General features: G+C 39.7%; 2 protein-coding genes across 12 annotated transcripts in view; both read right to left on the bottom strand.

Moving 5' to 3' along the window:
- Positions 1-11,683: 11,683 nt before the first annotated feature.
- Positions 11,684-19,473, bottom strand: CCDC89 (coiled-coil domain containing 89). Of its 2 annotated transcripts, none has more exons than XM_068556428.1 (3): positions 18,248-19,473; positions 14,491-14,542; positions 11,684-14,214 (listed from the first exon to the last, which is right to left on the bottom strand). In XM_068556428.1, the coding sequence occupies exon 3, from the start codon at positions 13,766-13,768 to the stop codon at positions 12,653-12,655; it is 1,116 nt and encodes a 371-aa protein (XP_068412529.1). In that variant the 5' UTR covers positions 13,769-14,214; positions 14,491-14,542; positions 18,248-19,473; the 3' UTR covers positions 11,684-12,652. The 2 variants fall into 2 exon arrangements, with proteins under 2 accessions (XP_068412529.1, XP_068412528.1); XM_068556427.1 differs by having other exon boundaries at positions 11,684-13,917.
- A 201-nt stretch (positions 19,474-19,674) lies between these two features.
- SYTL2 (synaptotagmin like 2) overlaps positions 19,675-23,317 on the bottom strand; it is a 100,352-nt gene continuing 96,709 nt past the window's right edge. For all 10 annotated transcript variants that reach the window (XM_068554875.1, XM_068554877.1, XM_068554873.1 and 7 more), the window contains 2 exons: positions 21,754-21,959; positions 19,675-20,917 (listed from right to left, as the gene is read on the bottom strand). In XM_068554875.1, coding sequence (XP_068410976.1) covers positions 20,772-20,917; positions 21,754-21,959 — 352 coding nt within the window. In that variant the 3' untranslated portion in view covers positions 19,675-20,771. The remainder of the gene's footprint in view (positions 20,918-21,753; positions 21,960-23,317) is intronic.

Genomic DNA, 23,317 nt, shown 5'->3' with positions numbered 1-23,317 from the left:
TAAATATACATTGTTTAAGAGCCTCTCCAATTGGATTACGAGGAAAGTAGAAAACTGAAAGAGAAGAAAGTTTTTACAACATAGCCTCAGAAGACAAAAAAGCAACTGAAGCAAGGGTAAAACTCCCAGAAAATGGCTTTCCCTCCCTTTCACCATTCCTCCCTTTTCTTCTCCTCATTCTTCTCATTCTCTCCTTCTTCAGAGTTGGTTTTTCTTTTTTCTGGTTATAATGATCATTGCAAAAGATTCAGATAGTGCAGAACTGTACAAATAAGTAGAAGGATATTACCCATAATCTACCTCAAAATAACTGTTATTAAAATTTTGGTGTATAATAGAGTTTTTCTATGTACAGACATAGAACAACACATTGTTTATTTTAGCTCTTTGAACTCTACTCTTTTGGTATGAATATTTTGTGGATATCTTTCACACAACTAAATATAGGTCCACATGCTTATTTTTGATAACTGCCTACAATTCCATTTCATGAACTTTCCAACTTTTATTCAACCAGTTACTCACTGATAGCACTTAAGTTGTATTGGATTTTTCACCATTATAAACCACACAACAATACTGTGCAAACATCTTTGTTCACTTATCCTATGATTTGCTTAGGATAAAGTATTTGAAGTAGAATTTCTGGCTAAGTTTTTATACATAGACCTTTATTACATACGGGAAGGTATCTCTCCCCAGTGGTGGTCACAGTATGTAGTTCCTATGCACTCATGAGAGTGGATTTGTTCTTTTTAGAATGTGCCTATCCGAAAATTAAAAGTGATATCCTTTTTTGTGAATGTACATTTCTTTGATTATTAGAAGGTTGAATGTTTTTCACATGACCAATTGATTTCTAATGTGAATAGCCTTTTTATCTCCTTAGCCCATTTTTCTCTGAGGTAGGAGAAAATGTTTGTCAGGGAAAATATCTGTCTTTTTCCTTCTTAATTTATATGAACTCTTTGCATTATAAGGAAAACATACCTTTGTCTCTTATATATTTTCCAATTTTTCCCCCAGTTGATCATTTACTGGGGGAGGAAAGGGGTAAAAACTGCTTGTTTTGCTCTAATTTTTAAATGGTCAATCTATCAAAATTTTCTTCCTGGTTTCTGGCTTTGATGTTAAGCCTAAAAAGGCTTTATTAGCCTAAATAATACTGATATTTACCTATATGCTTTAGAACTTCTTTAATTACTTCTATTTATAATTTACTAAGAGTTTTTAACAAGTGATTATTTCATTTAGCTCCAAATGGAATTTATTCTAGTATAAAATGTGACATAGGAGTATAATTTTTCAAAAAGTTATTTGCCACAATATAATTTATTGAACAATGCATACTTGCCACACTGATTTCCCAACATGTATACCATATATTAAATTCTTACATAAAGTTGAATCTATTTCTGGCCTTTTTCTTCTATTTCATTGATCAGTCTAACCATTCTGGAAGCAAAATCACTACATTTTTATGCAATTTTATAATATATTTTAATATGTCATAGGACAAGTCCTTTTTTGTTAGTCTTACTTTCTCAGAATTTTTAATCTCTATTTGAATATTTATTCTTCCAGATAACTTTATAAAATTTTCCAAGTTCAAAAAAAAGCTGGAATTTTCATGAAAATTGCATTAAATTTATGAATTTACTTTTCCCAGCGACTTTATGCAATTTTTTTACTATTGGACTAAATTATTTCTTCTTTTATATTTTCTAAACGGTTATTGTTGCTACATAGGAAAGCTATTGATTGTTTTGTTAAATTTTTAACTGACTTACCCACTCAACTTTCTTAATAGTTTTTATTTTTAGCTTATTCATTCAAATTTCCCTGGTAGACAATTATATCACCTTATTATATATAATGACAATTTTGGCTCCTTCTTTGAAATACTTATTTCATTATCTTGACTTACAATGAAACAGCATTTCCAGATCGATATCAAATAATGCTGTTAATAACCAACTTACTTGTCTTATTCCTGACTTTAGCAGGAATGCCTCTAGTGTTTAGTTGTTGCTTTGAGATGGGTATTTTTATTTGGTTAAGCTCAGTTGCAGGTAACGGAAACCAACTCAGCTATTTTAAGCAGAAAAAGATGTAATACAGAGAAGGTGTTTACAAAGTAATTGGAAGGACTGGAGGAGTGGGCATTAGGCTGGGTGGTCAAGAATGCCTCTCAGTCCAATGTTGCCAAACAGGCCTGAGAGGTCACTGCTATCTCTGCCCCAGTTGGGAAAGTTGTAAATAGAAAGCTGGAATGTTGGCTTCAAGAGCACCGCTGCTGCCAAAACTCTCAACCTGTTGTATTAATTATCTATTGCTGCCTAAAAAGTTACCCAAAACCTAAAAACATCAATAAAACAACAATAAACATGTGCTTATTGTTGCAGCTTAAAATAACAATAAACATTTGTTATCTCTGGCGGTTTCTATTGGTCAGAAATTTGTAAGTGCCTTGGCTATACAGCTTAGCTCTGGAATTCTCATGGAATTCAGCCAGATTTTGGCCTGGGCTGGAGTCATCTAAAGGCTTGGCTAAAACTAGAGGATCCACTTCCAAGGTGGCTGACAGGTTGCTCCTGGGGGAAGCATCAAAAGAAAGAAAGGAAGGAAGGAAGGAAAGAAGGAAGGACTAATTCGAAAAGATATATGCACCCCATTGTTCATAGCAGCATTATTTATGATAGGCAAGATAAGGAAGCAACCTAAGTGTCCATCAACAGATGAATGGCTATATACATATATATATAAATGGATATATAATATATACATATTTATGGCTGGTATATTACTCAGCCATAAAAAGAATGAAATTCTGCCATTTGCAACAATGTGAATGGACCTAGAGCGTATTATGCTTAGTGAAATAAGTCAGAGAAAGAAAAATACTGTATGTTATCAATTATATGTGGAATCTAAAAAAATAAACCAAACTAATGTATATAACACAACAGAAACAGACTTACAGATACAGAAAACAAACTAGTGGTTACCAGTAGGGAGAGGGAAGGGGGAAGGGGCAAGATAGAGGTATGGGATTAAGAGATACAAACTACTATGTATTAAATCGATAAGCAGCAAGGATACATTGTACAGCACAGGGAATTACAGCCATTATTTTGTAATAACTTTAAATGGAGTAAAATCTATAAAAATATTGAATCACTATGCTGTACATCTGAAACTAATATAATATTGTAAATCACCTATACTTGATAGATGATAGATAGATAGATAGATAGAACTAGTGAATGAATACTAGGATGAAAACCCAATGTCTTCAAGAATGTGCCTGGCAGCAAAAACAGCCAAAGCAGAGGGAAAGGATCCCTGCCTCATTTGCATCTTCCAAATATAACTGCAGAGGTGTCTGGCAAATATAATTTGGTTTTGTGTTTCTTTTGTTTTAGTTTTTCCATTTGTGCCATACAGGAAAGCACATTAAAAATGATGAATTGGGAGATTGGGATTGACATATATACACTAATATGTATAAAATGGATAACTAATAAGAACCTGCTGTATAAAAAAATAAATAAAATAAAATTCAAAAATTAAAAAAAAAAAAACCACATTAAAAGAGGGCCTGAAATACATTATGGGTACCAATCTATCAAATCCTCCACAAAGACCGTGACTTTATGGTACTTCACCACCAATACATACATTTATTGGGTTTTCTATAACAGAGAGTTGGCGTAGAGATGGTAGGGAACGGAGCTGAATCAAGGTTGGGATTTTGCTGAATAGATAGAGCAGAAGGATAAGAGTGCTATAGAGGCCAGAGTGCTCATTTTAATATAGTTTGCCTATGCACTCATGAAGTATAATCTGTAAAAGGTAGGAACTAAGACCATGAGAGGATTTTTATGATTGGATGAGAATTAAAGACTCAAAAGATTGACATTGTCTAGGGTACTATAGGATTATGTTTACAAGTGCTACATATTTGCATGGATTATGTTCAATTCTCAGTGTGCTAGCTGTATTTCCATTCCTTTCCTCTCAAAAAACCATTTCTGAATGTAAATGAATGAGAATTATAGTATTGTGGACTAATCTGGAATCTGATTTGTTTTGTTGTAAAATGACCAACATTTGTAACCAACTAAAATAGTAACAAATTACTGGTATGCCTCCCAACTAATCAAGCCCCACAGTTGCAGCCCCTGAAGTTGAGATTTGCTCCTCTGGTGGGGAAAGGGAGAGCAGGTGTAGAGGAAGTTTGGGCATTAGAGATTTGGAAGGGTAGGAGCAGAGCTTTTCATGTTCTGACGGGAAGGACTCCACTTCTCAGGTGGGAAATTGTCTTATCTCTCACCGCAGGCACCCCAGAGCCAGACCTTGGCTGAGCTGCTCTTGCTTCCCATTGCCAGTTTCAAATCATTTCTCTTCCTCTCTCCTTCCAAACCTCAGCTCTTTATCAACTTTAATTTTTTTAATATTGAAAATCTGCAATCATACAGAGCTAGAGAAAAAAGTATGCTGAATCCCTTGTATGCTCTTCCTCCAAATTTAAGAATTATTAAAATTTTGCCACATTTGCTTCATCCCCCTGCCTTTTTTTTCCTGAAATACTGTAAAATAAAAATCCTTGACACAAGTCATTTTATCCCTACACACATCACAATACATTTTTAACAATAAGGTCATTTTTTTCTGTAACCACAATGTCATGATTGCAACTAATCAAATTATTATGAATTTCTTGGTATCATCTAACCCCAGTCAATATTCAATTGTCTCAGAAAATTTCCAGCTACAGAGGGCTTGATTGAATAAGGACCCAACGAATTCTAATACATTCCTTATATCTCTCAGACCTCTTTTAATCTAAGATAGCATTCCTCCACCCCTTTTCACCAATGCCATTTGATTTTCTGAAGAAGCCAGGTCAGTTGTCCTGTTCAATGTCCCATTATTCTCTATTTGTCTGTTTGCTTTCTTGTATTGTTTTACTTTCCCCTCATCCCCATATTTCCTTTAAGCGGGAAGTTAGTTCTCAGGGCTTAGTTAGCTTAAGGTTCAACGTTTTTGGCCGGAATGCTTCCAAGGAGGCGCGGCTCTTCATGGCGTGTCACTTCAGGAGGCATATAACGTCTAGCTTTCCTGTTTTTAGTGATGCTGAGATTGATCAACGTTTTCAAATGGTGACAGTAAATTCCTCATTAACCTTTCTCCTAATGGTTTCGTCTAATGATGATCAGTGCCTGAATAAATTATTTCACTACTTTTATTACCTGGGATTCTTTTATTATTTGGGATTCTTCAGTGAAAAGCAACTTTATCTCACCACGTATGGGCCATTTCCCCCGTGAAATACAGGGGATAGGAAAAGTAGGATAAATGCTCACTCACTGAAAGCTTTAGCTCTCTGATTTCCTCTTCAGCCAGTAAGATCTTATTTAAGGATACCCAGTAAGTGACATGATTTGAAATAAGGCAGTCTGATGCCAATGCTCCCCTTCACTCACTGCACTAATACCTTGGCTAGTTTGTTGATCACAGATTTGGGTTTCTAAAGGGCGTAGTGAAAGAATTTGAGTGGGGATAGGGCATGGGGAGGATTGAGCTAAGATTTCTGACACGGATGGAGATAAATATGGATGTGAGCATAATCGGATTAATCTAACCAGAGTCTCTTGTTAGGGTCTACTGTGAGTGCTTATTCTGCAGCCCTAGATGGTGTGGCTATTGTGAAAGCAGTTTCCTTACCAAGAACAGGAAGTGCTATGAAGGCTTCTGAGCTTCTTTAATGTTTTCCTCCTCTCTGCTCTTGGACAATTCTTATACATTATATAGGCTTTAACTTAAATGCCACTTCTAGGAAAAGCTTTACCTAACCTCTTCTACCTTATGTTAAGAAACTCTGCTATGCACTCCCATGTCATCCTATCCTTTAGCATTTTCTTCTTACCCACTAGGATGCAGATTCAGTGAGGATAGGTCTCTGCGTTGCTCACGTTGTGCCCAGCACTTAACATAGTGCCTAGCCAATAATAGGCTCTCAATAAATATTTGTTACATTAATGAGATATATTAAATAAATTAGTTATTAATTAAAATTGAATATCAGAATGGCTTGGCCTGCCCTACCTCTACATCTTTTTTTGTCTGTTAGGGCAAAACCAAAAACCAACACCCAAAGCCTAAAAACTTGAATAGATGAGAAAATAAGCTTTCCAAAATCTAAAATTTAGGTCTCACACAGACATGTGAAAATCCATGAGAAAAGTTAATACATTTAAATCTTTATACTTAGGAGAGAAATGGGAATCATAGGAGGCACTCCTTAGGGTAGAAAAAGATACTGTCATTAGCCGTATGTGGCTGAACATTAATGAAAGCAGCAGCTTCCAGCTGAACCGCCTGACCCAGATCTGTCAGGCCATATTTGGCTCTATAGAAATTATGTCTTGTCTACTCAGTTCTTGGGGAAAGAAAAATCCGTAGGCTTTTTGAGTCATCTGCACAGAAATACAGCTTATTGGGAAGCAATTATGCAGGAGATATTTTTTGTTTTTAATTTTAATATACATGTGTATATATATATATATATATATATATATATATATATATATATATATATATATATATATATATATTTTTTTTTTTCCCCTTTGGGCTGTGCCGTGTGCCTTGTGGGATCTTAGTTTCCCAACCAGGGATTGAACCCAGGCCCTCGGCAGTGAAAGCACAGGGTTGTAACCACTGGACTGCCAGGGAATTCCCAATTTTACTATATTTTTAAAGAGGTGATATAGTCACATGGTTCAAGAGTCAAATGATACAAAATGGGATAAGTTGAGAAGTTTCCTTCACACTCCCATCCCTAACCAGCCCTGTCCCCACACTCATCCACACCACTAATAAACACTTTCTTTTTAGCATTTCTTTTTTCCAATATTTATTTATACAGATGGGGGTACATATGTTTACATTCTTATCCCCCCCATTCTCTCCCCCTTACACAAAGGTAATATATGATAGATATTCTGCACCGTTTTTCTTTTTAATAAATTTATTATTTTATTTATTTATTTTTGACTGCGTTGGGTCTTTGTTGCTGTGCGCAGGCTTTCTCTAGTCGTGGCGAGCAGGGGCTACTCATTGCGGTGGCTTACTCTTGCACGGGCTCTAGGCTCGTGGGCTCTAGAGCACAGGCTCAGTAGTTGTGGCACACAGGCTTAGTTGCTCCGCGGCATGTGGGATCTTCCCAGACCAGGGCTTGAACCTGTGTCCCCTGCATTGGCAGGCAGATTCTTAACCACTGCGCCACCAGGGAAGTCCCTGCACCCTGTCTTTTCCCCCTACGTATATCCTGGAGATATTTCTACGTCAGTATACAGAGCGCTTCCTTTTTCTTTCTTCCTTTTTCTTGCTTTTTTTTTTTTTTTTTTGCATTTGCAATGTATTCCAGGGTATGGAGGGCCCACAGTTTATTTAATTGGTTCCTTATTGATGGTATGTAGGGTATTTCCAATCTTTTGCTATTACAAACAATTCTGTAATGAATCATCTTAAACATGAAAGGGAAGATTATTTTACACTAGTGCAAATAAGAGTGGATTAGAAGCATTAAATAGGGAGAGTCTGGCAAATAGCTAGGAAAAGTCCCTTTGTTGAACTGAGGAGTGAGCGGGTTGGGGAAGGGGCACTGTAGTTAGTTGAATGTGTAATGAGTGACCAGGGAGTTCTATCCAAGGGGAAATTTTTTTCTTGGATTAGTTTTTGCCAAATGGGATAAACAGAAGGTTTGAAAAGAACAACATCAAGTAGGGAGGCTCATCTGTATAGCCTAGGCCCTTAAATTTAATAAGATGTTCTTAGTGTTTGGAAAATAATATCCAGTTTGTCCTTAAGGAGATGGACAAATGATTAGAAAAGTCCATTCTTGGCCACCTCCCAAAATTCCAACAAATGTTTTAAGAGGCTGAGATTGAAAAAAAAAAAAAAAAAAAAGACTCCCTGCCTGATAAAGCCCTGTCAATCTAAGTAGATGTGGTACAGCAGACACTGTTGGTGGCCCACCCAACATCCATCTCCCTTCATCCTTGCTGGCAAAGCCCTGCTTTTGTCAGGTAGCCCCATGTACTATATGCCATAGAGATTGGCTTCATTCCTATCCTATCCAGGATCCAGGCAGATCCTGATTGGTCCAAGTCAGTCATGGTGGCAACATTGCCCATGAAGATGTTTGGTTGGGGTATTTGCATATGGCCCGATTTTGGCCAATGACAATTGGCCAATGACAAGTCATCTGCTCAGCTTTAGGGAGAGTAGTTAGGGTCGTGGCCCTCTTTCCTTTATTCATGGGCCAAGAGGTAGTATCTCAAATGTCTGCCCAGTTCTCTTGATCTTGTCATAGTGGGGAAGAGAGAATGATTCCTGCCCCGACCCAGCCACAGCTACTCCACAGGCACCTGAGTCAATGAGGGCTGGATAGAACAGCAAGCACCTGGGCAGGTATTCCTTCAAACAATGTTCTTTAAAGGTTTAACTTCAATGTAGTGGAGTTGGGGAGAAATCGATTTTCTATCAATACTTTGTTTATTAGAAACAAACTAACTTCAGTTAATTTTCACTAAGTGAAACAGAGACAGTGTTGTGAAAACATCATCCAGTCAGTTCACTTTTCCTGTAGTTCTCCTTCCTTTTCTAGCTCTCTTTGATTTTTTTTTGAACCAGACAAGATCCTCAGAGGCACACTGAAGGGCTTACAGTGTAGGTAACACAAAAGATCACACATAGCTACACAGCACTAGTCACACGTTATTTGGTTTTAGAATCTCTGTTCTACAGATTTTCGTTTTAGGGTTACTGCTTGTGGATGCCACAGACAAATTCACTAGGGATCTAGGTCTGCTTTAGAAAGGAGTTTTGTTGTTTTGTTTTTAAATTTCTCCTCAAGGGCGGTAATCTGGAGGTGGCTGATTTACATTTTGACAGTTTGTTCCAATGATAAGCATGGCTTTACAGATGAGCATACCACAATAACTAATCTAGTTGCCCATGCCCTAATCTGGTCTGGGTCACAGATTAAATACAAGATAAGCACTGAGAGTGGAATTACAAAGTGCTGTGGAGCACAGAGGGGGGAAAAAACCAACCAACCAAACAAAAAACAGTGCCCTTTTGTGGCTGGTTAGAAGGTGGTTTGTATACTGGGAAAAAGCATGGGTTTTAGAGCCAGAAAGCAGGTCCAGCTACATAATTTGCTGTGCCCAGCATAAAATGATAATGTGGAGCCCCTTGCCACACAATTATTAAGAATCTCAAGGCAGCAGCAGTAGAACCAAGTGCAGGGTCCCCGTGCAGGTGGCACGTCCACGAAGCCGGTCCTGCCAGAGGGGCTTGGGTTCAAATCTCACCCCTGCCATCCCAAAACTTCCTGGCTTTGGGCGAGTCACCCTCTCTCTTTGAGTCTCATTTTTTATCTATAAAATAGTGATAACTGAACCTCCCTTGAAGAGTTGGTATGAGGGTGACATGAAAAGCACTTGACACATGATAGGTTCACATTACTCTTATTTCTTCCTTTGGATTGTGGGCTCCTTTCCTCAGCTGTTCTCTAGGCATCCATCTTTGACCTTCTATTCTCATTACCCACTTTCTTTTCAATATCTTTCAAAAGGGTATTAGAGTGAGCATTATGAAATGTTCCACATCTAATCATTTGTAGCCTACAAAGTGGCGATTTTATATGGTTCAACCTAACACAACTGAACAGTATTGTCCTTAGACCCGGGCAACTGAGACCTTTTCTTTGCGCCCACGTTTCAGGGATCATGCACCTTACCCATCTCCTATGCTCTTCCAGACGCACCCTTCCCTCCTAATGAATAGCCCAGGTGGCAAGTCCTCTACTAGCCCACACTCCTGTACGAGGATCCCAGAATTCCCTGCTCAAATGGCCCTCAGGACCCGCTTGGCCTTTGCCCAGGAGCCTCTTCCTCCTCCTCGCAGGCTGGGCACAAAAGCGGAATGGGAGAGATCATCACCCCACCCGACAGCTGTTTGGGGCAATGGGCGGAGCTTGCACGGGCCAGCGGGGGTGGAGGAGGGAGCAGGAAGAGATGCTGGCACGCATGCGCACCAGTCTCTTCGCAAATCCGCCCGAACCTGTATGGGAGGAGGAGGGCTCGTCTGTGGCTCCTGTTTGTGCGCTTGCCAGTCTCCTCCCGCCTCTCTTCCCTTCTTTTTATCTGTAGAGATGCTTCTCCGCACCTCCTCCTAACTACTTATGATTTCCAAGTATTCTGGACATTTTTACAAACCTCTGTGACTTTCTACACCACGCTGTCCGATATCTTTCCCCCTTTTCAACACCTGATAAAATTCCACTAGTTATTTAAGAACCAGCTTATATATCAACTTCTGTGTTAGTCATCCCGGGCAATCCTCTCTACCATCCCAACCCTTACCCTCAGGCTTTTAACTGGTGTGTGTGTGTGTGTGTGTGTGTGTGTGTGTGTGTTTTACCCACTGTGATCTCAAACACACCCCTTGTGAAAACACATTACACTGTATGTGACTGCTCTTTTGCCCCTGGGCTAGACTGTGTGGGAGCTCTTGCAGGGCAGAAAACATGCTTCTTCATGCTTATTCTCAGTGCCTACCCCCAGAGCTTGGTACTCAGTAGACAGTCAATAAATCTTTCAGTGTGATGTTGTCATCAAAATCCCGGCTCCCCAGTGACCAAGTGGCCTTGAGCAAATTACTGAATCTCAGTTTCCTGTTCTTTGAAATAGAAATGAACACTATTAGCTTCTTCAGTGGTGCTAAGGATTAAGTAAAACAATACATTGAAAGTGCTTCAGCACAATGATAAATAGTATGGACTCAATAAAGGGTAACCTTAATCAGCTCCTATATATTCTGATTCTTGGTAATGTGTTAAGAGGAAGTAAATAGTCCTTTCATGCCAGCAAGGTGGATCCTTGGAATTTGTATTTAATACCACAATCTTAATAGAACTGTGAGAAAATAGGTTTTAAAAATTGCTTTAGGTAAGGCAAGTGATGCTTACAATTGTTTATTAAAAAGGTACCAAGGGGCTTCCCTGGTGGCGCAGTGGTTGAGAATCTGCCTGCTAATGCAGGGCACACGGGTTCGAGCCCTGGTCTGGGAGGATCCCACATGCCGCGGAGCGGCTGGGACCGTGGGCCACAATTACTGAGCCTGCGCGTCTGGAGCCTGTGCTCCGCAACAAGAGAGGCCGCGACAGTGAGAGGCCCGCGCACCGCGATGAAGAGTGGCCCCCGCTTGCCACAACTAGAGAAAGCCCTCGCACAGAAACGAAGACCCAACACAGCCAAAAATAAATAAATTAATTAAAAAAAAAAAAAGTAGCAAATGTTCAAGTACAATTGGTGTCTTTTTAAAAAAATAAATAAAAAGGTACCAAATAATATTTTTTAATAAATTCAAATCATTAGGTAACTCTTGGCACTCTTGGCACTAAATGGGTGAGAAAAATACTACACTGCAATCTATTTTGGGAAGTATTCATAATTATGCTTCTATGTCAACTAAATACAGGGAAATAAGGAAGCATAAAGTGTATTTTTACGTCTACCTCTTTAAGAACTTTGCATAAATATATATAATAACTATTATCTCTTTTTATCATTGCACATTTAAGTATTCCTACAAAAATGCTGTAAGTATACATATATACATCCCATTTAGATGGTTTTTTTTTTAAAAGTAAAGAGTTGCAAGAAAGTATGTTAATAGAAACACAACAATCACTATGTGTTGCTATATGTATCATATCCAGTGTGCTATGACCTATTACCCCAAACTGGGGACTTTTGTCTATTAGCATATTGTGCAATATTAAATGAAACTACTGATATTTGCTTTTTTGTACCTGTAAATCCTATTTTCATTAAGGAGAAAAACCAAGAAAATGGAATGTGATCTAAGCTTGCAGAAAAAATTAAAATTGATTGATTTTACTTACTTGACTCTTATTGCTAATATAGACTGACTATAATAAAGTTTGCCTACTTTGGAAAAGAATTTAATGAGCTCAATTTTTGTTCTCCAAGCTAGTGCGAATAAAATAAAATAGAAAGGATACTGCCATAAAGCAGGTGAAGCAAGCAACTGTTTGGCCCGTTGCAAAATCAGACACTTTTCTGCAAGTTATCCATGCTATTAATATGCTATTAACTGTTATAGCTTACAGTCTCAACTACGGGAGATTACAAGCCTACCTGTCTACAAGGGCTAATTATGCTATTTTTTTTCTTTTCACAGTAACACATCCCATTGCACTTTGAAGATTCACTCAAGTCCATAACGGCTGCTAATTTTAAAACTTAGGACACATGAAGATATCTGAGGTTGAGAATGAATAAATTATGGGGGAGGTGGAGATACTGATAGCAAACTTAGGAAGATTTCAAAGGCACAGAAAGAAATTTGGTAAATCTCGTGTATTCTAGGTGGTAGGACTGAAAATTAGTGTTATCCTGACAATGGCAACAACAATATCATAGTAAAGTAGTTTTTCTTTGAGTGGTCTCTTGTACTTAAAAGTAGAATAAACGGAATCCCATCTTTGCTCTCGCCACAAGGCACAAATACTTGATTTCTAAATTGGAGGCCAGAGGAACCAGAAGCTTCCTTATGGAAAGAGATGGCGGAGTTTGGCGTTGAGTTCTCTCTCCTTGCTTAAAAGATCCAGGCTGTGCTTTTTGAAGGCTTCGGACTGCAGCCTGAGTTCATCGTAGGCCTTCTGGATCCCATCTACCCTGCGCTGGAGTTCCCGGACTCTCAAGTTACTATCCACGGCCACTGCCTCTCGTTCAAACCGCTCTAGCGCATGCCTCCTGGCCACATCGGCCGTCTCCAACTTCTCCTCAAGCTGGCGGATCTCCGCTTGCTTGTTCTGAAGCACCTTGCCCCTCTCCATGGACAGCTGCACCAGCTCGTCTTTCTCACAAGTGACGGTCTGCAGCCTGGCCTGCAGCTCCCAGTTCAGCTGGCTGTGTGCCTGCTCGGCCTTGGCCATCCGCTCCACGGCCTGCTGGTGCTGCTGCTTGAGGCTCTGCAGCTGGCTGCGCAGCTGCTCTGTGTCCTTGGTGTGGGCGCAGGCCTGCTGGCTCTGGCACAGCTCCAGCAGTTCCTTCTCTCGGGCCTGGGCCTGGCAGGCCTCCTGAGCACTCCTCTGCTTCAGAGACTCCAGCTCCTGGGTTAGGGCCTCACTCTGGGCAGTGAGCTGCAATACTTTGGCCTCCTGGTCCTTCAGAGCCTGGCTGAAGAGGTGGTCATTCTCCATCCTCAGCTTCTCATTCTCCTCTCTCAGCTTGATGTTCTGACTTTTGTGTTCATCCTTGAAGCGGATCATCAACTCATGGTTGGCTGCCAGGGTCATAAAGCGTTCCTCCAGCCTCTGGGCCTGCTGGCTCTTGGCCTTCAGCTTCTCAGCCTCCTGCATCCTCTTCTCCTCCAGCTCTGTGTTGAGCAGCTCCAGGATCTGGCAGCGCTCCAGGGCCTCGTCCGACCTCCGCTTCAGGATGCAGATGAGCTGGGACTGCTCCTGGATGCGGGAGTACAGCATCGCCTTCTCACTCTTCTCCTCCTCGGACAGTCCCCGGAGGTTTGCCAAGGCTTCCCTCAGACCATCCAGTTCCTTAAACTCCATCTCCTCTTCCTGGTTTTCTAGTTTTTTGTTTTGCTTATCTAAGGGTTCTTCAGAGGGTGGGGTGTCCATCCTGAGAGCCGTCTCTTCCTGAGGCATCGGCACTCTCCTCTACTATCGGCTGACTGCACGGCCTCCCCCTCCAGATTTCAAAAGCCACAGTGTTGCTAGGGACTCCTGGCAATGTCTAGCAGTTGTTATTGCACCCAGTAAGGAGCCCTGTGATTGGTGGACAGGTCTTCAGAATGCTGTGAAGTAACAACAGGGGGACCCGGGTGAGTCCAGAACCAATCTGGTCAGGTTTTACTTGCCTTTCTAACCAGTCACAGCTCTCAGCCCAGTGTCTGGCCTGTACTGTACAGAGATGCCAAGCCCACTTGATTTCCAGCCAGCATCAGGGGAAGAAGCCTGACTCCGCATAATTTCTTGTGGGAGTAAACAAATCAAGCAGTGGTGACATATTCCTCTTCCCTCTCCCCGCTTCAGTGGTCATGAGAATAAAGTCCTCTCTGTGGAAAGGGTTGGCTCCTTAAAAAATTTGCAATCTATAAATACAAAGTAGCAGTAGTACTCTGAGAGCGGTGATCCTAAATGGCTGTGAGTTTGTACCTGTAGTGTTTAACACACCTCAGTGAAAGAGCAAACCCCAGAGAAATTTCTTTTGTTTCCCGAAGCATTGTCCCCAACTGGGAATACATTTTATTAGCTATTCAGCACTCCCTGTTTTACCCACTGGCACAATAGGGTTACAGAGAAAAGCTTAATGGACAATATAGACGTGACAAACATTAAAACAGAAAAAAGATTCAAATGAGGCTTACCTTATACACACCAAAGTCAATTCCAGATGGATTAAACAGTTAAATGTAAAGACTAAAATGAAAACAAAGTATTAAAAATGGAAACTAGAGGAAAATAAGGGTAAGCATTCAAGTTCTGGGTCAGGAAGGACTTTCTTAGCTTAAATATTATGTAAGAGATGAATAAGGTAACACTTAATTTGACTTAAACATATAAAGTTATATATAATTTAAAAAATTATGTGACTCTGAGGTCTCTCCAGCCCCTTCTTCCTCAGGACCTGCCTGATGTTTTAGTTTTATTCCCTAGCCTAACACCAGCTATTGACGTTTCCCTAGCAGGCCCTGTCTGTAGGTGTTCCCTCTGCCTGGAATGCTTTTTCCCACTTTGTCCCTTGTCGCTCTAGTAATTTACTCAGCATTTTATACTTAGATAAGAATCACCTCCTCTGTGAAACCTCTCCTAGCCCCTAAGTGTAGACGTGACCACTCACCTCTTTTAGTGCAGCCACTCTAGCCTATTTGTACTTCCAACAGAGCATTTGAAAGCCTTACTGCACTAATCATTTACTCCCCTGCCTTCCCCTGCTAAACTCTGAGATCCTTAGGGGCAGGAACTGTGTCTGTTTCATCCTTGATGACTAGACCAATGCCTTGGGGAGACTCAGATAAATATCTGTTGAATGGATGTTGAAGGCAAAAATCAAATAGAGAAAAATATCCACCATAAATATGACAGACAACAGATTTATATTTTTACAAAGAGCCTGTACAAATCAATAAAGCATTAACATCTTAAAAGAGAAATAAACAATTGAATTCACAGATGAGGAGACAGAAATGGCCAAGAATTGAACCCTATCAGGGATCCAATAAATATAAGTTAACATTAGATATCATTTCATCTATCAAATAAGTCAAAAATTTTCCCCTTCTTTTAAGATGACCCAGGACTGGTAAGGGTATAGTGAAATAGGTGCTCTCTTATACCATGGTAAAAGTCAATTGATGTATTGAGAACTTAAAACACCTTTATGCCTTTTGAACTAATGATTGTCCTTTTGTCCTTCTGAAAGAAAGACCTTTCTCTGAAAGAAAAAGTTTTGCTCAAAGTGTGGTTTATAACAGCTAAAAGTTGGAAACCAAAATATCCAAAAAAGAGAAAATTTTAAGAAAATTATATTTTCATATAATAGAATATTATGTAGACATTAAACATTATCATGTTTATAGGTAATTTAATGGCATGGAAATACTTGTGTTTGAAAGATAATTGAAAAAGCAAGATAAAAAAGTTAAAATTTAGAATGATCTTAATGATGTGAAAACTTAAGCACAGAGCAAAGAGTTAGCTATTCCTGCAGTCACTGTTAAGTCTGTGGTCAGACTTAATTTCTCAAGTCATGATGATAAGGAAAAAGCCTGGGGTGTTATTATACATGGATGGATTTTTAAATGCTTCAGGTTTCACTTGGAGCAAAATAGATCTGAAAGAAGAGTTTGAGATTTTTGCTTTGGTCTCAAAGATCAGGATCTCCTGTCCCAAATCCCGAATCTGTCTATCAGGGAAAGCTTTCACCAGCAAAAGGCTGGGGAAATCTCCTGAACTAAAATTTTAATAACTTAAATTGTAGGTTATTTAGGGTTTGTGAAAGTGAATTAAAAAATGTGAGTGAAACTTATTTTTAATTTCCCCCTCACATCTCTTCTTCACTTTTCCTTAAATTTCAAGCTTCATATACTGAAATGGAACTTGAAAAGTTGAGGCAAGTGACTAGAAAATTAGAATAGTCCTCTTCATTTAAATAAAAGGGTCAGACATACACTGAAAATTTTATTTGCTGATTATTATATATGGTTGTCTGATGTAGTAAAGTGAATTCACAGAATATGTTTCCTAAGAAAAGAAAAGAAAAGAGGAAAAATACTCAAGATGTTAATAGCAGTTGTTTCTTGAGGATGAGCTTATGGATGCTTTCCCCTCTCTTTGTACCTAAGTCCCTTGCACATAATGGATGCTCAATGAAATCTGTTGATTAAATACATTTCCTACATTAAGAATATTTTATATATCTCTTCTACGTTAAAATTATTTTAACTATTAAATTCATAGATCACTTGTCAAGGTTAAGAATCTCAAAAGATCCTAATCAGTATTCATTCACTGATTTATTCAACAAACATTTGTCATGTATGGTGCGGTGCTAGATGCTAAGTATACATTAATAAATTAGGTATATCACTCTTCTCAGAGAACTTTCAGTTTAGTAATAATGACTTTTGGCTCCTTTCTGCCATGGTTTTCTTTGTTATGCCATTTTCCCACCTACCTTTGACCCTGAAGGTATCCAGTATATTCCCTTTCCAGAGGTCCAAGTCACGAACCTTGGCCAATGTTCTCCCTAGTGGTGACCAACGAGTTCCCTCCACTTGTCTTTGTTAAGTCTTTTAACATCTCCTTTTTAAAGCTGCTATTTACAGAGTTCTTCTATATGCCCTACATAGTACTAGGCATTTGTACATCTTCTCTCATTTAATTCTGACAATATTCTTGAAACATAGGCATTATTATCCACATTTTATAGTTGGCAGGGAACAAAGAAACTAAGGCACAGAGAGGTTAAGTTGTCCCAAGTCACTCAGAGAGTAAGTGATAGAGACAGAATTCAAACCCAGATTTTTTGATACCTAACCCCATGGTCTTTAGTTCATCATTCATTAATTTGCTTAATCATTCATTCATTCAATTCACATACTGAGAAACTGTTATGTCCAAGATTTGCAGTCCCAGCTCTTAAGATGATTACAGTCTAATGATGGAGACAAATAACAGAAAAACAGCAATTCAGTATGATAACTGCTAACATAATCATGGATAAATTGGACACATCACTCTTCTCAAAGAATAAAAATAGGGGCACAATGATCTGAAGTCTGATCCCACATCCTGACTGAGGTGCTGAATGTGAAGAGTGAGAGTCTTCTTTTTGTAAGGCTGAAGGAGAACCAGTTCTTTTGGAACAAGTCAGCCAAAGAAGTGGAAGGAATGTTCTGTGATTGGATCAAATGTGTGGGAGCATTTCTTTTGTAAAACAAACTAGTGAAATTAGTGAATGAGCCTGCGGGGGAGTGGAGACAGGAGAGGAGATAGGAGAGCAATCCCAAAGGAGAATGGGGATTCTTCTTGGAACAAGAATTCTTCTTGGGACAACTTAACCTCTGTGTGCCTTAGTTTCTTTGTTCCCTGCCAACTCTAAAATGTGGATAATAATGCCTATGTTTCAAGAATATTGTCAGAATTAAATGAGAGAAGACGTACAAATGCCTAAGAGTACAAGAGAAGGCAGATGTTCGGGGACTTTTTACTTAAATGGTGAGTATGGATGAGAGATGTACAAAGAAGTCCAAGCAAGTTCCCTGGACGTAAGCCTAGGCTAACAGTAATCATGCTTTGGTGGGCTCCTAGGCCATGTGAACAGGTTATGCAGTTTCCAGGATCCTCACCATCTACTTAAAAGCTGCAGCAGTCAAGATGGTTGGGGAAATTTCGGCCTCCCTGGAAAGAGTCAGCAGTGACTCTTTGGAATATTACTTCATTTTTTAATAATGGAATTTTGAAGCATTTTTCACCAAACGGGGAAACAAATTACATGGCTACCTAGCTCTTGATTTCTCCAGTGCCCATCTGTATGATACCCTAGTCTTCTGAAAATGGATCACTTCTCCCTGGCCACAGGGTGGACACATAATCCACACAGGGCCAAGCATAAGATCTTACCCTATCCATTCCTGGCTACCGTGAGTGGTCCAACAGGTGGGGACGTGACCCAAGCCTGGCCAGTTTCTCCCAGAGCTCTCTCAAGCTGAATCCAGGAAAGAGAAGTGCTTTAGCTGAGAGCTTGTGATGCTGGAGCTGCCTGCCCCTGAGGAAGAGGAGAGACAGTATCTGAGTTCCTGGTTCCAGCCCACGAGCCTTGTAGTTCCTGTAGTACTTCCTTAATTCTCTGGGCTAACAGTTTATTTCCAATAAATCCCCCTTTTGGGCTTATTTCTGGTTGGGTTTCTGGAAAAAGAAAAAGAGCCCTAAAACATGCAGTTCAAGGAAATGCCTCCAGTTTAAGAAAATAAAAAAACTCAGCAGGGACTTTGCCTAAAAATCCCACTGGATGAAAAGTCTGTCAACTTGAGTTCACCAAAGAATTCAGGTTGCCTACACTTTATAATGCATGAAAATCCCATTTAGCCTTCCTCTTGTAGCCAGGTGAGATTAAAGCTTTTATACATTTTTTTGGAAAAACAATGTGACACGACATCCCCTTGGATGACCCAAGGTAGTTGGAAGTTCTGTGGGCAGATGCAAGGATGGTTCTATTGTCCCCTCTGGTGTTTTGGGGATCTGGGGATGGGGAAGGTGGGCATTCCTAGTCCTAGATGGGGAGATACTAGAACCCATCTCATTCATGCTTCATAGCTGGCTGGATGCTGGCAGATGGCTGAGCAGGTAACTGGAAAAAGGGCTGAGAAAGTAGCTTGTAGTATGAAGTGGCAGGAGCTGGAACAGGATTTTCACTTCTGCTATGGCTCTAGCCGACCTTGGAGGTGTGCCTCCTTTCACCTCATCTTGTCCCTCCCTGCAGCCAGAACAGGAAGAGGAAATACAGCTAGATTAACCACCCTCCTAAAAGACCTTGAGAGACAATGAGGGAAGGGCATTGTTTTAGGTTAGTTGCTCTTACTGGCCAGTGGGTCAAAGGTTCTCGCATCTGTTTCGGGGAAGGGAGGCAAGCACTCCAGATGTTTTCAATGACATTCGTTAGATACCTGTTGTAAGATCTCACCCTCCCCTCACCACCCAGGCTTCCCCCAGGCTGTATTAAATCAGGGCTTGTTTTGTGAATGGAGAGCTAGTGGGGTACTAAGGGGGAGTAATGTTTTATGTATTAAATGACCCAAAAATGTGTTTGTGGAAAACTTTAAGAATAAATGTTAATGTATCTTCAAAGCTTTTCAACTACTTTTTAAAAATAAAAGCTCTACTCTTAATAACATAGCTGAAGCTTCCAATTTAGAGGAAATGATGCCCAGAGTTGCAGTAAAGACTCTGGAGAAATATTAGCCCAAAAGTTCTTTAGCCTTGCTAGGGAATTTAGATTTTAGGGTTCTTAACATAAAGTATTTCATTTAAAACAAGAAGTCAGATTAATCTGACAATTAAATCATATAATAATTTATTCTAAGGGTTTTTACAAAATACTTTATGAAAATTATACAGACACAGGAAGTACAGTATAATTTAACAATTTTCATTCTAATTAAAACTTTGTTGCAAGGCATGTCTGCGACCACTCTCATGCTGCTTTCATATAGTAGAGTTATAAGAAAAACAGAATCTCATATACGCAAGGTTTTTGTTTTATATACTGGCACTCTATTACAAAATACAGGCTTGAGACTTACCTTAGGAGAAAATTAAGCCCAAAACTAAATTCCACCTATGGCCAGCGGGTGGCACCAAAGCACATTTGGGACGTTAATACTGGGAAAAGGGAAAGTTTCTCAAGGCAAAAAATATACGCAGTAAATATAGTCTCATTGCCCTAACATGGAATTCCATTTTCAATAGAGATTACAGAGTAAATAGTTTTCTTATGAACAAATTCTTTATCATCACTGATATTCTGCCTTTTTTTCCCCTCGTAGGAGTATCTTTCAGTCACTCTTCTAGAACCAACATTTTTTCAGTTCATGCAAGGGTTTTCAATGATCAAGTGGCAGGCCCTCCTAACTGTAGCACAAAACTGTGGTTTGAAACACATGGCGGTGGGACTTCCCTGGTGGTCCAGTGGGTAAGACTCCACACTTCCAGTACAGGGGGTGTGGGTTCGATCCCTGGTCGGGGAATTAAGATCCGACAAGCCTTGTGGCACGGCCAAAAAATGAAAAAAAAAAAAGAAAGAAAGAAACACATGATGGCAAATTTGAAAACTTTGTTCATTAACACCCCACATTTAATTATTTTTGGCAGCTTTTTCTTTGAAGCAGCAGCAATGGTTTGATTTTCTTAACTTTCTCAAACATCTTCTTTAATGCTGGAGTCACAAACACGTTACATATTTTGTTATCATTTAAGTCTCTTGGGCTTTGTAACCGAAGAAGTACATGCAGGTTGACTTTAACATGCTGTGTAGCATTTGTTATGGCAATAGATAGAAGGTGAGGATCTCTGTCTACATAGTAAGATTTTTAAGATCAGATTCCACCTGTTTAGTAGTTGTCAGTGGAGGAGCCAGTGGACTTTGGGTTCACTTGGAAATCTTGGCAATCAACAGCATTCTGAGAGGCAGGGTTGCTTCAATCCAAGTGTTGGGGGAATTTATCATCTTTTCCCAGAGAGCAACTTCCTCTGAAGTAGAGTCCATCCAATCCACTTCAGTACCATAGCTTTTCCCTGGAAAAAAAGGGAAGCTTTGCATTTAGAAAGGAATAGCTCATTGGGAAAAACTGAGTCATCCTCTAATTATAATCACCAATGGAGACAGCTAGGAAGAGTTTTAACATCACCAGGAGGGCAGAGAAAGAACTGTTTAACCATCTGAGATATCCAATAATGGGACCCACCACAACTGGGATTATTCTCATTACTCTCAGAGTAATGATTTCTCTTCACATTCATATAAAAGGTAGATGAGAATCTGTCAGGTGCATAAGGGGATAGTAGGGAGGATTCCAGCATTGGGTTGGAAGTGACAGTAGGTGATCTCTAGGGAAGTGCAGTTATAGCTTTAGTGTCTAACAGATTCAACTTTGAATCTTGGCTCTGCCACTTATTAGCTCTGTTTCTTAATTTCTTGGAACATCAGTTTCTCTGGGGATAACATTAGAAACAACTCATAGAACTGCTGTGAGGATTAAACGAAATAATGCAAATAAAGCACTTAGTACAGTGATCAGTGCTCCATAAATATTAGTTACTATTATTATGCAAAGCACACTTTTAGCCATGAAGGGCCATAAATGTTTTTTCAGGAAAGAGTAGTGATGAAGGCTTTTCTGGTTTCCCCCACAATAACTTAAGCTCTGTGTGGACAGACATTGCATCCTGTTAATCTTTGTATCCAGAGTCCTTGGCACACAGCCTGACATTCCTTCACTCATTCATTTCATTATACTTAACAGAAACAATATCTGTTTTCATTAGGAAGAAGCAAAACAACAAACCAACCAATCTCTAGCGTCTCCAGAAGCATTTGACTCATGGAGAATTAAAAATGTAACAAATGTTACCTGTTCCAAAGCCAATCCGAAGACCTCCCAAAAACTGGTTGCTTAATTTGTAATGGTCCCAGACGGTAAGCTCGACACAGGCTTCCGTCAGGTCCTCGGGCCTGAACCCATCATACACCATGGTGTGGTTGAAGACAGGGTTGGGGGTTTTCCCCACAGCTCTCGTCTTCTGGCGACTTTTCCTACTTGTATCTGGTAGGATGGTACTACAAAAGGAAACATTATTGTGAGAGCATTTTAATAAGACAGTAAACTCATGCTTTCAGTGTGCTTCAGCTACTGAGGATTGGCGAGAGGAAATGGAAGAAAAAAAGAGTGTAGAGAGATGGTGATGGTGATGGCGATGGTGGGGCATCCTGCTGGAAAGACTCTCTGCACCAGAGTGGACCACACTTTCTTGGAATCCTGACTCTGCCACTTAGTGGCTGTGTAGTGTAGGAAATTGACTTAACCTCTTAGACACTTGCTTCCTCATCTATAAAATGGGAATGGTGATGCCTACCTCAAAAGGTTAATATTAGAATTACATATTAAGCTAACAACTTAGTTCAGTACCTGCCCTTAGTGTTTACTATGTAGCAATTGTTTGAGGATTCCTCTAAAATCTCTTCCTGATTATCTGTGATAGCCTAAGAAATCAGTCTTGTACAGAACTGAAAAAGAAGAGAAACCTCTCCAATTTGCTAGATTTGACTTTGGGAATAAATTATGTTACATATTTGCAATTATTTATATTTACTTTATGGTAATAATTGAAATTAATTTAACCTACCATGCCTCTCGTGAAGGCAAGAAGGGCCGGGACTAGTCTTGGAATGGGAGACTGACCTGAGCTGAAAAACTTATCAGTTTGACATCTATGAAGAATATGTATAGGGAAAATCATAAATAAGGTCATATAAACTTAAATAGCTACAACTGGTCCTCTGGTAGAATATATACAGATAAAATTAGTCAGAGAGAGTTAGGATGGCACAATAATATCTGTTTAGTTACTATTTACTAGATGCCAAGCATTTATATTACAACAGAGAAAAAGGCTGCAACTTAAAAACCCAAATTGTCTTCAGCTCTTATGAGCTAATTATTAATATGGGTCTATTTAGCAAATAACTTCCCAGGTATTTACAGACTGATGCAAAAGGCCTTTTGCAAATGGGCCACAAAACAGATGCTCCACAAAGGATCCAAGAGGTGTGGTATCACCATTAGCCATTTCATAAACTCTTTAGTATTGAATATTGTCCTCATCAGCAGATGTACCTCCTAGAAGACATTGCGTATCTGAGTATGTCATCTCTGGTTTCCATTGTATATATTCCCTCTTACCTTTATGATTTTAAAACTAAATGAAGTACTTCCCTGGTGGTGCAGTGGTTAAGAATTGCCTGCCAATGCAGGGGACACAGGACACAGGTTCAATCCCTGGTCCGGGAAGATCCCACATGCTGCAGAACAACTAAGCCCGTGCACCACAACTACTGAGCCTGTGTTCTAGAGCCCGCAAGCCACAACTACTGAGCCTGCGTGCCACAACTACTGAGGTCCGTGCGCCTAGAGCCCG

This window comes from Eschrichtius robustus, chromosome 11 (genome assembly GCF_028021215.1).
Source record: "Eschrichtius robustus isolate mEscRob2 chromosome 11, mEscRob2.pri, whole genome shotgun sequence".
Classification (NCBI taxonomy): Eukaryota; Metazoa; Chordata; class Mammalia; order Artiodactyla; family Eschrichtiidae; genus Eschrichtius; species Eschrichtius robustus.
This window is presented reverse-complemented; position numbering and strand designations above follow the sequence as displayed.

Coding starts and splice junctions, on each gene's coding strand:
- CCDC89 (XM_068556428.1), bottom strand. CDS start 13,768: ATGCCTCAGGAAGAGACGGCTCTCAGGATGGACACCCCACCCTCTGAA.